Genomic DNA, 14,315 nt, shown 5'->3' on the forward strand with positions numbered 1-14,315 from the left:
AGGATCTCTTTTAGGATTTACTCCTTGAGTCAGTTACTACTTTATGGTCAACACTTAGCACTATTTCTTCCCACATTGTAGACACGCTACCAGGAAATGCCCGAGCCAAAGTTCATGTATGGAAGTCACTACTCCTCCCCCGGCTATGTGCTGTTTTATCTTGTCAGGATTGGTAAGGCTCCTGAGATTTCCCTTCAACTGCATTCTGTTTTCATGTGGATTCTCAGATGATTTTGTGATCTCACTTAACTCTGATTTTTTTTTCCCTCTAGCACCAGAGTATATGCTGTGCCTACAGAATGGAAGATTTGACAATGCAGATAGAATGTTCAACAGGTTTGAAAGAAATACCTCATTACGTTCTGATGCATTCTGATTACAAATACATAGTATGTTCATTTTAAAATAATGAATACAAAGAAAAATGAAAAGAACTGTAAAAAAAAACCCTTGCTAAATGTCATAGGTGTTCCTTTGAGGCTTCTGTAAAGACATGTGTATGTGTGTATAAATGGGAGAATGTATTTTTAGTTTTTTTTGGTTTTGGTGGTACTGGGGTTTGAACTCAGGGCTTTGCACTTGCTAGGCAGGTACTCTATCACTTGAGCCTCTCTGCTAGCCCTTCTTTGCTCTGGTTATATTGGAGATAGCGTCTGCTTTTTGACCAGGCTGGTCTGTACCAGGATACTGCTGTTTTTTTAGCTTCACGTTGTTTTTGGGATGTCAGGCATGTACCACCATGTCTAGGTTGTTTTCAATGAGATGGGATCTCTCAAACATTTTTGCCCAGGCTGGTTTGGAACCACAATCTTCCTGATCTTTGCCTCCCAAGTAGCTACAATTATAAATGTGAGCCAATGGTGCAAAGCTATTTATTCATTTCTGAACACATATTTTTAAATGAAGATTTTTCTCCTGCCTTTTGATGGTAAATACTAGCTCTTGAAAGTCTCCCCATATTAATTATTAGCTGTACTTTAAAGCAATGATTTTGAAAAAGTTGTCATATCATATTCTAATATATAATGTAATTTATTTAAACTATTTTTCTCTGTTGGGCATTAAGACTGGTTCTCACATTTTATTATTCTTAATAATTCTGCTGTGAATTGGATATAACTCCCCAAGAGTAGATAGATTCACACACATACACAATATTTCCTTACCAAAGATCAAAATATAGAGAATGAACTTTAGTCACTTTTCCTCCTACCACACTGACCTGATGCTATTGTTTTTTCCTCCATCTGCGTCTTTCTGATCTTTTCCAAAGCTCTCTACATAGTTGGGACTGTTTAAATGAGCTGATAAAACAGTTATGCTAACCTTCAGTCTTAGGCACTTTGGACGTGGCAGTGTGTGAATGGACTTTGGCTCTGCGCAGGCTCAGCCCTGTGTGAACCCAGAGAAGCCATGGCAACCCTCCAGCCCCAGTTATCTCTGCTGTTAAAGGGAGGGGTACACACATAGGTGTTGAGAATGATGAGTGAATGAGAAAAGAGGGTTACACAGCAAAGCTCAGAACAGCAGGTGGTGCACAGGAAGCACTGCTGCTCCTGTTTCTATAGTTTAGATTTCACATCAGGTGAATTTTTTTGTGTTTAGTATTGCAGAAACTTGGAAGAACTGTTTGGATGGTGCAACAGATTTTAAAGAGGTAAGAAATTCATAAAGCTAAGGATTCACAGGGCTTGTGATTTCTAACTGCCCTGAAAAATGTTGTTCTTTATTTTCCCCCTGGAACTTGCAGTTGATTCCGGAGTTCTACGGTGATGATGTCAGCTTTCTAGTCAACAGCCTTAAGTTGGATTTGGGAAAGAGACAAGGAGGACAGATGGTTGATGATGTAGAACTTCCCCCGTGGGCCTCAGGTGAGTTCCACCTTGCAGGTATTATGTTATATACATTCTTTACCAAGTAGTGCAGTTTCAGTAACATTAACTCTTTTGTTGGTTGGCTTTTAAAATAATAATAGCTTGGCCATATTATTCTCTATCTAAATGAAGCCATATCAGTGTATTTTAAATCAGAACTCCTCTGAGACTATGTTGTAAAGATATCAATATAGACTGGATGTGGTTTTGAATGCCTGTAATCCCAGCTAGTCAGAAGGGAAAGATCAGGAGTGTTGAAGTTTGAGGCCAGCCTGAGCAAAAAGTTAGTGAGACCCCACCTCAACCAATAGGCATGGTGGTAAATTTCTGTAATCCAACCTACTGGGAAGCATAGGTAGGAGGCTCATGGTCCAAAGCAGACCCAGGCAAAAATGTGAGTTCCTATCTGAAAAAGGACTAAGGGAAAAAAAGGATGGGAGCATGACTCAAATGGTAGATCTGCCTAGCAAGGTTAAGGTTCTGAGTTCAAACCCTAGTACCACACCACAAAAAGAAAAAATATTCAATATGTATTTGCTAGATCTAGATGTTGTTAAAATGATTTTTGCTACTTTTCCCCCTACAAAAAAATTTATATCTCATATGATGGAAGAAAAAAACTCATTAGAAATATGTACTTCTTACCCATCCTAGAAACTTTATTTAGACAAAAGAAATGAGAGAAAATAGAGACTGTGGTGTTCTGATAGTTCAATCTGATAGGTCCCGAGGACTTTCTCCAGAAGAGCAAAGATGCACTGGAAAGCAGTTATGTTTCTGAGCACCTTCACGAATGGATTGACCTAATATTTGGCTACAAGCAAAAAGGGAGTGATGCAATCGAGGCCCATAATGGTATGTAATAATCAATCTCATTCAAAAACAAATAAGCAACTCAAGAGACTGAGGCTGGAGGATCAAAAGTTTGAGGCCATACTGTCTCAAATAAATAAATATAAATAAAAGAAATAGCAAATGAACAAATAAGGCCAGAGCAATCAAGCTTACTTCTTCAGTAGAATCATCTATCAGGAAGAAGTGCCCACTGGCTCCATGACCCTGGGTTAAGTACCAAGAGGGAAAGACTTTTGCCTAAACAATACCTTCCTCACTATGGTCCCAAAAGATATTTTTGAGGACTGATTTTAGCATATGCAGTCATTCCTCAGTATCTGTGAGAGAATTGGTTCTAGGACCTATAGATACCAAATCCCATGGATGTTCAAGTCTCTTATGTGAAATGGTAGGATTTGCATGGAACCTACACACATTTTCTCTTATATTTAAAATCATCTCTGGATGGCTTATAATGACTAACACAGTGTAAATGCTGTGTAAATAGCTACTTTACTATGTTGTTCAGAGAACAATGAAAAAAAGAGAAGTGTGTTTATGCTCAGTATAGATGCAGATTTTCTTTGGATACACTCTATATGCAGGTGGTTGAATCCACAGATGTGGAAGCCATAGAAACAAAGGGTACACTGTACTCTCCATCCTATGTAATAATTTCAATTAAAATTCAGTCAAAGGCTGGGGGCTTGCCTCAAGTGACAGGAGTACTTGCCTAGCAAATGTGAGGCCCTGCTCAAGCCTCAGTATTGCCAAAAGAAAAAAATGCTCACAAAATTCAACCAAAATGTGATAAGGACAGTGACCTCAATTCCTATGAAAAGCCCCAGAGTTTCTTAAATTAAACAGAAAGGACACAGTATTTTGTCTCCTCTAAAACTTCCTCTTTTTCACCTCCAGGTTGCTCTGTGTCTCTAACAGGGACTTGAGCTAGAAATTCAGACTTGATGGCTGTCATGGTAGTACAGAGTCACACTAGCACTGAGACTAATGCTTCCCATAAGGAGAGAGAAGTGGTGCCTGAGAACTATACCAAGATAACTTATCATCTCCTCGGCCTGTTAGATTCCTGTTCACCAAAAGATAATGATTCAAGTTGATACTTACTCAATTTGAATATTAACCTGTTTGCAAAATTTCTTTGAACACAGTTTTAAGTTATTATTTAAATTCTGAACAGGGTATATGTTATAACTAAATAGTACATTTTTTTTCAACAGTGTTTTTGTTTCTCTTTCAGTATTTCATCCTCTGACCTATGAAGGAGGTGTAGACTTAAACAGGTGCTTACATGTTCTACTTGAGTTATTAAATATTTCTATTTAAATTATTATTGTAGTTATTTGAGAATGTTAAAGTATGGGAATAGTACAATGAACTGTATCTTGTTTTCATCATTATGTTTGTTACTGACACTAAGAAAATATTCTAAACAGTCCTATAAAGAAGTTTAGGCCATGCTGGCTCATAGTTGCTATTTATTTTGAGGGCTAATCTCTCCTATTGATCTGCATTATTTGAAACATGCTTTCGGGGAACTTGAGCCTAAACTGTGATATTTCTGTTCTATCCCAAAGCATTGAGGATCCTGATGAGAAAGTAGCTATGCTGACACAAATCTTGGAATTTGGGCAGACACCAAAACAGCTGTTTGTGACACCACATCCTCGAAGAATCACTTCCAAATTTAAAGCTTTGTCTCAAACCTCTAGTTACAATGCTTCTGTAGCAGATTCCCCAGGTATGTTTTGTAAAGAGAAAAAATGGGAGCATCCCATTTCTCTTTTGCAATTAAGTTTTTCCTGAAGATTCTGATGAAACATGAACTGTGCTGTTTAAAGATGTTTGTTTTTCCGAGGCTGGGGATGAAGTTCCGTGGTAGAGCACTTGCCTCACATGTGCAAGGTCCTGGGTTTCATTCCCAGCATGACAAAAACAAGCAAAAAAAGTTTGTTTTTCTCCAGTTTTTGTTGTTGTTGCTTGTTTTTAACTATTGACTTTGAGAGAAATGAAATCACTTTTATTTTCTGGTAATTGAATATGACTAAGACTTGGCTGTTTTTTGTTTGTTCGTTGCTATGGTTCCCTTTCTTTTCTGTGTTTTTACAAGCTGGTGTTTAGTTTTTAGCATTTTACCCTTTCCTATTTACAGTCCTGGCCATGGCCTCTTTAATAGTCACCGCCCACCCTATTGTTTTCCAAGAATGACTTCCTCTGTCCCAACTCTCTTGCCAAACTGAATCTTGAATCCAGTTCAAACTGCCATAGTCTCTTCACTTGATTTTGTTGTCTTATGTAGCATGTAACAAATATGCACAAAATATCTGTTCTGCCCAGGTACATGCTGGATGCTAAAATGAACTCAAACTAGTGCGCACATCCAGTATTTGAAAGGAAGGAAAAAACTCTCACTTCACCCCATTATCTATGTTTTCTGTTTCATATAAGAGAGCTTCATGCCTGTAGGTTCTTAGGAGAAGCTGGGTGACACCATATGGCATCTTGGCAGCAAAGTCACTGCATTTAAAAAAAAAATCTCCAGTTCTACTCTCTGTCACACACATATCCAGGCCTCTCAGGAACATGTAACTGAGCTTGCTCTCCAGCATGGAGGAGCAGTTTACTGGGTGACCTGTCCCAGGAGCAGTGTGGACTCTGTCTTTAAGACATACCATGTGTTTCCCAGGGCTCAGTCAAAAATACTGTAGGATTATCTTGTGATGCCATTTCACCCTCCTCTCTGCTTAGTCACCAGGCATAGCCACTGTCATGTGATTGCTTTAAAAAGATAACTGTTCCAGCTTTTCTTAAAGCAGAAGTGAAAGCATTATTTCTGGCTGGAAGCCCTCGAAGTAATTGATTTCTTCTCTGCTTTCTCCTCAAAACCAGAACAAAAAAGAATTCTTAGGCAACTGTTGGGTTTTTGCAAAGACTGCTGACAAAGAAAATGGTTACTCACTGTATGTTTCTTGAAATTTATGTTAATGGTCAAATGAAGACTTTGCAAACTCTAGCACCCAGTGATATGTCTTTATCTGTCTCTACATGATTTTTTCCCTTGACTAACATTGAGCTATCTAACAATTGCATTTAAAAGCAGTTACATTTTGGTGGCTGTTTTGGTTTTTTTTTTTTTTTTTTTTTTGGTTATTTGATTTTAACAGAAAATACTGTGTTACAGTTGTCTTACTTAGCAAGGATTTAATGTAGTCTCTCCAGGTGAAGAGTCTTTTGAAGACTTGACTGAAGAAAGCAAAACTCTGGCCTGGAATAACATCACCAAGCTGCAGTTACATGAGCAGTATAAAATCCACAAAGAGTAAGAATGTCTCTCACAGCTGACGATATGTGCAAAAGCTAAGGTCTTGGCATAACTGAGTCGTGGGAGAATGTTTCTTCTCTATGTTGTCTTGACTGTTGTTTATACCCACCCCCCCCCGCCAAATGTATATGGTGATCTGCTGCCTGAAGTTGATGTAGCAAGGAAAAGTTTGGTACAAAATGATTTGTGTTGTTCCCCATGCTCACGCTGTGATTCCTGCTGTGTGTCTGTCATTCTTTGAAATGGTGTCTGCAGACAACACATAGTTCTATGCCTCTCAAAGTAGACATATGACTTCTCAAGTCTTCCATGGTGTGAAGCATAGGATAAATGTGATCTATCATCAAGTAGTGAAGTACTGATCATGTAAGGGGAAATGCATCTTTTTAAATAATAATTACAAACATGAATGCAAATGAATAAATATAGAAAAAACAATTGCATTACAAAATTCACTTGAATGTTAAAAATAATACCTGTATTTGAAAGATATTGGGCTTGTAGTTGGATCCAGAGGTGGTGCAAGTGTTCCCTGTGTTCTCAGTAAGGGTCTCTGGTACTCTACAGGAAGACTTGAGAAGCATTGGCCTAGCATGACCTGTCCTGCTGCAGAAAAAGACCCAGGCCTGGAGCCCATGCCCCCATCCTGCTCCATGGCCACTGGAAGCCTGTCTGACAGTTGGGTGGTTCCATTGTTATTGGTCGTGAGCTGGACCTGGATGTTCTGGATGTCTAGCTTTGCTTTAGGTGCCTGCTCTAGAGTACAGGCTCCTGAAAGGAACTGAGCTGTATGTGTTCATTATTTTAACAATGGCTTTTCTGTCCTCGACTTCTCTAAATGATATGTGGAAAGGGACCTTGTAATCTGAGACATTGAAGGGGTGAATAAACCTAAGCATCACTCATGTAATGTTTAATAACCCTGAATGTCCTCTTAGAACACATGCTGGAATCAGGTGATTGTATCATTGACAAATGTTAGGAAAATTAGAAGCAAAATGGAGCAGATGAAATGACTACTTAGTCTTTTGGTAATGGTCAGATAAGGTAGTATGGAAAGAGCAGTATTTTCAAATTGTCAGAAATTGTCAAAAATACATTAAACATTGACTATAGCAGCTTGGCAATCTAGGAGTGGGAATGCTTTGTAGGTGCAAGGTATTGTCAGAGCAAAGAGATACTGCCAACCAGTGAGCTGGTGATGGGACATGTATGTAGGGAATAGACCCAGCAGACAAGCTATGAAGAAAAAAATTAAGAAAACTCAGTAAATTAAGGACTTGGAAGAGAGCGGGTGTCCTGGCACATGGCAGATAGTAACTTATGAAACTTTGTTTTTTAAACAGGGCAGTTACAGGGATAGCAGTCTCCTGCAATGGGTCTTCAGTCTTTACAACATCACAAGGTATGTTTTCCTACCCAAAAAGTGATTTAATTGGAATTATAAATTGTCCATGTTCTTAACTCCTGATCAGGAATTTCACCCATGTGCCATATCTCCTTCACATAAAATAGATTTGGAACAAATTTATGCATGGGATATCCCATATAATTTCTTTTTTTTTTTTTGAACCATTATTTTTTTTTTACTGAGGTCAGAAGTAATTTTTATTTTTTTTTTTTCATTTTTCTTTTATTGATATGTGCATACAAGGCTTGGTTCATTTCTCCCCCCTGCCCCCACCCCCTCCCTTACCACCCACTCCACCCCCTCCCGCTCCCCGCCCTCAATACCCAGCAGAAACTATTTTGCCCTTATCTCTAATTTTGTTGTAGAAAGAGTATAAGCAATAATAGGAAGGAACAAGGGGTTTTGCTGGTTGAGATAAGGATAGCTATACAGGGCATTGACTCACATTGATTTCCTGTGCGTGGGTGTTACCTTCTAGGTTACCCATATAATTTCATTATAGTTTTCCAAAAACAAAATGAAAGGCCTTTCTGTTGCTGATAAGGTTTTCAGGAATGAAGATACAAGGGAGAAAGAGCCTCTTTCCTCATGCCTTGGCTTGATCTCTCCCGCCATGAGGGTCCAGGTCTATTTGCTGGCTCTGCATGAGCCCAGAATGGGCCAGGGTGCAGTAGCCAGGGCTGCGCCATATATCTGGGTGTGTTTGCATCAGAATGTAGAGATACAGGTTTGCTGTTAGGCTTTTCAGTTTCTCATTCAGCATGTATATTCTTGGGACTTTTTGGTTAGATTTAACCTGAAACTTAATTCATATTGCTAATGTGCCTATACCTTATCAAAATTATAAGAACATAATGCCTTTTGATATCTTAATTACATACTAGAATTTGGCTGTCTTGATCTTAAGAAAATAAGCAAAATGCATCTCTTGCTGTACATCCCTTTATTTCCTTGGTGGTCTGCGTAATAGTTAAAATACATCCTGTGCCTGTAATGTTTGGAGCACCCTGGAAGGTGTGGAGGGGTAATAATACCATTGCTGTCTTGCTTCAGTACTAAAACAACTGGTCGTGACAATCAGTAATTGTTTTTAAAGAGGTGGCTTGTTCTTTAGTCCTTATTTATCACAGGAGATCTTAATTTTCATCCATTAAGAAATGATGCTATCCAACTGAACTCCTCTAGGTAAATCAGTTACTTGCTTTGTTAGCTGGAGCATTAGCATTCCTTTTTCTTCAAATACCATCTCAGGACTTTCCATGAAACATAGAAAGTGACTATCCAGTAGATCATATGGAAGGTCACCTGCAGGACCCCTTACTGGCCACATCAGGTTGGCACAGGGAAAGGTAAGTATTTTGTGCTTTGCCAGGATTTCTACCTGCTGAGTTTGCCAGCATTTTAGCAGCAGGCGAAACACTTTAGCTTTCAGCAAAGCCTGTGCTGTTAGCTGGGTTCGTCTGGCTTGGCTTGTTAAATCCTTTGGCTCATTGTACTTGTGCAACCTTGTGAAGCATGAGTTTTCGGAGCATCAAGGCTTCATATCATTCCAGTTAATTATTATTTCACTTCTTTGTGAGTTTGCCAAAAAGGGAGGTTTTTTTTTTTATAAGTCACAGCCTTTTGCTGTATTTTTTTTCACATTTAGATTTTCATGATTTGTATTACTGATTCATTTGCATTCTGATGGTCTCCCCAAAGTTACATTTCCTCCTCAAATGGTGTGTTTAGGTTTGTGGCCATTCTGGAACTTGCAGCCTATGAGATTAGATTTTATTGCTGTCTTTAACCCGATCACTTCTGGTATAGGGAGGGAATCTTCGATTTCGAGAAAAACATCTTTTTTTTCCTGTCTGGTTTATGGTGTTCTGTAAATGCCCAAATTATCTTTAACAGACTTTGTCAAAGTAGCCTAATAGTATCAGGAGCAAGATTGGGAAGACTTATATTCTATTAATTCCACCCCAGGGGAATGTGCAGGTCACATGGTGTTTATTCTTCTGTGCTTGTTTTCAAGTTAATCCATAGGAATGCCATATTAATGCCCATATTTATAAATTCTCAGGAATTCTACTGCAAAGATTAGGTTGAAAAATGAAGTTTTGGGTTGGGGATGTAGCTCTGTGGTAGAGCACCTGCCCAGCATGTGCACGGCCCTGGGTTCTATGGCCAGCACTAAAAAATAAACCAAGTTTCTTATCTAAACTTTTACTACACAGAAGAAATGATTTAAATCTCATTCTGACATTCCATCATCTTGTATATTTACAATTTAGGAGATGGACTGTAACATATCTCAACTATGGGACATCAGCACAGTAGAGCATTATAATTTGTAAGTCTCGAGGGTTTTTTTTATTATTTTTTGTGTTAACTGCAGATGTGAATACAGGGCGTGGCCATGCCAAGCAAGTGCTCTACCATGAGCTACACTCCTAGCTTCCTGGTCTTTAAAAAAGAATTTGGCTTTATTTGGTTTTGAACTTAGAACTTTACACTCGCTAGACGAGTGCTAGACAACTTGAATCATGCTCCTGGCCCTTGTTCCTTTTTTATTTTGCCCAGACCAGCCCTGGATATCCTTGTTCCTTTTTTATTTTGCCCAGACCAGCCCTGGATAGCCATCCTTCTACCTCTGCCTGCTACATAGCTGGTATTACAAGTTTGACCCACCATACCTGGCCTGTTTTTGAGATAGCATCTTACTTTTTGCCTGGGCTGGCTTTGGACCACAATCCTTCCATCTTTGCCGTTTGTGTAGCTGGGATCATAGGTATGTGCCGTGGCCTGGTCTCTAGTTTTGGTTTTTAAAAGAAGGTTGTTTTGGCAAACTTTTAAAGTTTCTATTAGGCAAGGAAATTAGAATTTGGACATTTTAATTACTACTTTAGTGTTTTGAAAGTTAGTGGTGCTCTTCAACAAATGTTAATTAAATTTGGGTTATTTGTTTAAAAAAAAAAAAAAGGTCTATTGCCAAGATCTTTTTGTTTTCTTTAAAATTGATATTTTAGGATTGCTATCTCCCTCTTCTGTAACTTTTAGCTCACCTCCTTACTAGGCTTCACTCTGCAGTCATGCTGAAATGTCAGCAGTCTGCCATGTCTGTGGTGGGGTCTTTTGGGTTCAAATTGATTTCCTCATCATGGAGTTACATTTCGTAGAATCTTGATGTTGACAAGGCCTTAGATCATCCCACCTGGTCTACATCCATGTCCTCATGGACTTGCACTTTTGCCTGTTGGATTCCAGGAAGAAGAAGAAGAAGGGCAGCCATCCTCTGACATCTATAATTGTTAGGAAACCTTTCTTAGATGGCTGCTTTCTCATTTTAGATTCTACCTTGAAGATGTTTTCTAAAGAATCCAAAATGCTACAAAGAAGTGTATCATTTTCAAATATGGTGAGTTCCTTTCATCAGTCTTATGATACAGACCCACATAGTAGTTTGTTTTATACACACGTAATGATATTTCATTTCTGCCAAAACACATTTATTCCCATGCTGCAGCTACAGAATCTAAAATTATTTCTAAATTCAATTTAACATATTTTCAGGTTGGTTCTTTTTCAAATTATTGCAATTTCATTTTTAGCATTTAAGTTTAAAGAACTTAAAGAGCTACCAGTAGAATTCTCCTTAATAAATCTTTCTTTTCCTTTAACTACCAGCCAAAATGTTTATGTATCACTTGAACAACTGAAGCATTTCTGAGTTGGTTGCACATATAGTACAACAAAACCAATTCTTATAAAAGAACATGTTTTATTTTTAATGTAAATCATCCAAAAGATTTTGAAATTCCCTTAGGAATGTGTAGGCTTTCCTTGTACACATAAACCTGTACCCCAGAGAGGGCTTTTTTATTCTTGAGGATTACCCTAGGAGTTCTTCCAGCCCCGTCAGAACCTGAGAGTCCCCAGGCCAGGCTGTAACACATTTGACACAGTTGGACATCAGGAGGAAGCCAAACATCTAGAATTTGCCTTTCAGAAAATCTGGGTATTGTGAGGAAAACCACCTAAGAATTTGAGCTTTAATTTTGGGGGGAACCTATGAGATAATTTTACCGTGTAATTATTCCAAATTATTAACTCAAATCATTTGTATTTCAGGCTTTATCTTCGTGTTTACTTTTACCAGGAGATGCCACTGTCATAAGTTCTTCTTGGGATAACAATGTGTATGTATCTGTGCAGGCTCTTTGGCAATCACACATGCAAAGTGGCTGTCTTTGTGGACACGAGATATATGAGGACAGGCCTTCTGCTGGAGAATACTGTATTTAAGAGAACAATTATTAGAGACAAGGACAGTATCACTGAATTCAAATAGCATTATTTGAATATTTCAATCTAATTTTTCCAGTTGGAACCTACTTTTTCTAAGTTTTAAATTGAGATGAAAATACAGACAAGTCAGATTGGGAATGTTCTAGTTTAAATTCAAATTTTGAATATTTTGGTTTAATAATATGAGGACGTTATTTGTAATTCTAGGGCCTTAGTAATCTAAAATTAAACAATATTATGTTTCTCAAATATGTGTTTAAGAGTCTTAAAAGCTGAAATACTGTTTTAATAGTTCTTGTTATCTTTTAGCTATTTTTATTCCATAGCATTTGGAAGATGTCAAGACACACTAATGGGACACGATGATGCTGTTAGTAAGATCTGCTGGCATGATAATAGGCTATATTCTGCATCATGGGACTCTACAGTGAAGGTTTGTATATCTTTAACTTAAAATTATTTGGACATAAAAATATTATAAACCATTCAATACCTGTGGTTAATATGTTCAATTCACTTTCTCTCTCTCTCTCTCTCTCTCTCTCTGTGGTACTGGGGCCTTCACCTTAGCCACTCCAGCACCCCTATTTTTGTAATGGGTTTTTTTGAGATAGGGCCCAGTGAGCTATTTGCTTAGCTGGCTTCAAACTGTGATCCTTCTGATCTCTGCCTCCTGAGTAGCTAGGATTATAGGCATGAGCCACTGGCACCCAGCTATTTTTCTTAAAATTTATACACCTCTTAATAGGAAATTTATCACAGTTTCAGTATAGTGTGTTCATCTGGGTGGGATTGAAAGGCCTAGTATTCATACAAGAACAAAATTGTAGAGAAATGTACAGTAGCAATCCCTCTTATCTAATGTGACTAGAACATGTACTTGATCAGTTAATTGGGAAATTTCAGATTAAATCATTAAAATGTACATTTTATGTAAATCTAAAACATACAAAGGTATATACATTCACCATTCCTTTGATGTAGAACTACTCAAGGTCTTTTCTTTGGAATCCTACACAACTTTCCCACATAAACCACCCCAGTACGCCTCATCTTAGATTTCCAATTTGCATTTATGTAAAAGAAAGCGAGAACCTAAAATCAGTAAAATTCCTGTAGTTTTTCAGGATTTTTTTTTTCCTCCATTCTGTTAGATATTTTCACTTAGCTGTACAGAACTTTTTTTGGTTTTGGTATTGGAGTTTGAACTCAGGGCCTCATGCTTGCTAGGTGCTCTGCCACGTGTATCACTCCACCCAGCTGTACCTAATTTTGATAATTTTTTTTTGGTGTCTTCTTTTTGAGTCTCCTGAGAACATTGACAATACAACCCTTCTGCATTCACATTTCCTTGATTCACACAGTTTTTACATCATAAGGTTATAGCAGCAGATGGACACAAAGGCACAAACAGTGGACTGTAAGCAGCACATGCTGGTAGGGAAATGACAGGCACTGGGGAGGATGAGGAGCTAGAGCGTAACCAGCTCAACTTCCTTGACAAGCATGTTTAATGGAAGTTGCTAAGTAGAGTTCTTCCTAAATGTGTCAGAAATAATTTTATATTAAAAGTTTGAAAGTGCCTTCTGTAATATGTTCCATGCTAGGTGTGGTCTGGCGTTCCTGCAGAGATGCTGGGCACCAAAAGACACCAGTTTGACTTGCTGGCTGAGCTGGAACATGAAGTCAGTGTGAGTACGAACAACAAAGCTCTGCACAAGGCTGAGCTTCAAACTCCAGAGTGGAGGGTTGAGAGGACATTCTTGGGTTTTCTTTTGAAGTTCTTTTCCTTTGTTTTGTTTTATGTACTGGAGACAACTTGTAAGACCCAGTTCTTTTCTTTGAGTTGACTCACGAGGTTTCTGAGTCTACTTTCTTTGGATTTTTCCTCCTGTTTGCTTCTTTGTGCATTTCCTTGAGAATTAGCTTTCCCCCAACTAGATTTAATTGTCAGTTTCAAGGTGGGTCTTACGGTGACTGTCTTAGGCAAGGTGAGGAAAGTCTAGCCCAGGAATGGAGGGGTGGGGTGCAGGATTCCAAATTCATCTTTCATGTCTTCTGACCTGGAAGGTGGAAGGGATCACCTGTCCAGAAGATTTCCATCCTATAGCAGAGGACAGTGACCTCTGCTAAGAGGCCAAGTATGCACAGCTAAGTGGCAGAGCCAAAACAAAACTTCTCATCTGCTCTCTTTGAGTCACACTGCTGTGTCAGGCTGTAGTTTACAGCACTTCCTTTCCCCTAAGGTTGGGAACTGATGCCTACTTTTCATGGTCTTCAGATTAACTGAGGTGGAAATATTTAGTATGTAATGCAAGGTGGTATACAAGTATAATCTTGTGGAGAGATTCCCCCCAATCCACAAATCTCTCAAATAGTCATGGGTCCACCCTGTTCCGGGCAGTTTGGCACCTCACTACAATTTATTATTCATGGAGTTTTCTAAGTCTGTCAGTTTTAAGCTATTTCAAAAAAGCATTACAATTACCTTAGCAATATTTCATTTTCATTTCTACTTGTGTTCACTAGTATATGAAGAATCTTACCTTATTTTAAAATAAATTTA

At 38.4% G+C, this 14,315-nt stretch overlaps 1 protein-coding gene across 2 annotated transcripts in view; it reads left to right on the forward strand.

Moving 5' to 3' along the window:
• The window catches only part of Nsmaf (neutral sphingomyelinase activation associated factor), a 62,893-nt gene that overhangs the window by 45,918 nt on the left and 2,660 nt on the right, over window positions 1–14,315 (forward strand). For both annotated transcript variants that reach the window (XM_074068639.1, XM_020179804.2), the window contains 13 exons: window positions 82–172; window positions 273–336; window positions 1,606–1,657; window positions 1,751–1,871; window positions 2,598–2,729; window positions 3,967–4,009; window positions 4,304–4,467; window positions 5,937–6,045; window positions 7,395–7,453; window positions 10,792–10,859; window positions 11,573–11,640; window positions 12,059–12,182; window positions 13,357–13,440. In XM_074068639.1, coding sequence (XP_073924740.1) covers window positions 82–172; window positions 273–336; window positions 1,606–1,657; window positions 1,751–1,871; window positions 2,598–2,729; window positions 3,967–4,009; window positions 4,304–4,467; window positions 5,937–6,045; window positions 7,395–7,453; window positions 10,792–10,859; window positions 11,573–11,640; window positions 12,059–12,182; window positions 13,357–13,440 — 1,179 coding nt within the window. The remainder of the gene's footprint in view (window positions 1–81; window positions 173–272; window positions 337–1,605; window positions 1,658–1,750; window positions 1,872–2,597; window positions 2,730–3,966; window positions 4,010–4,303; window positions 4,468–5,936; window positions 6,046–7,394; window positions 7,454–10,791; window positions 10,860–11,572; window positions 11,641–12,058; window positions 12,183–13,356; window positions 13,441–14,315) is intronic.

Source organism: Castor canadensis, chromosome 3 (genome assembly GCF_047511655.1).
Source record: "Castor canadensis chromosome 3, mCasCan1.hap1v2, whole genome shotgun sequence".
Taxonomy (NCBI): domain Eukaryota; kingdom Metazoa; phylum Chordata; class Mammalia; order Rodentia; family Castoridae; genus Castor; species Castor canadensis.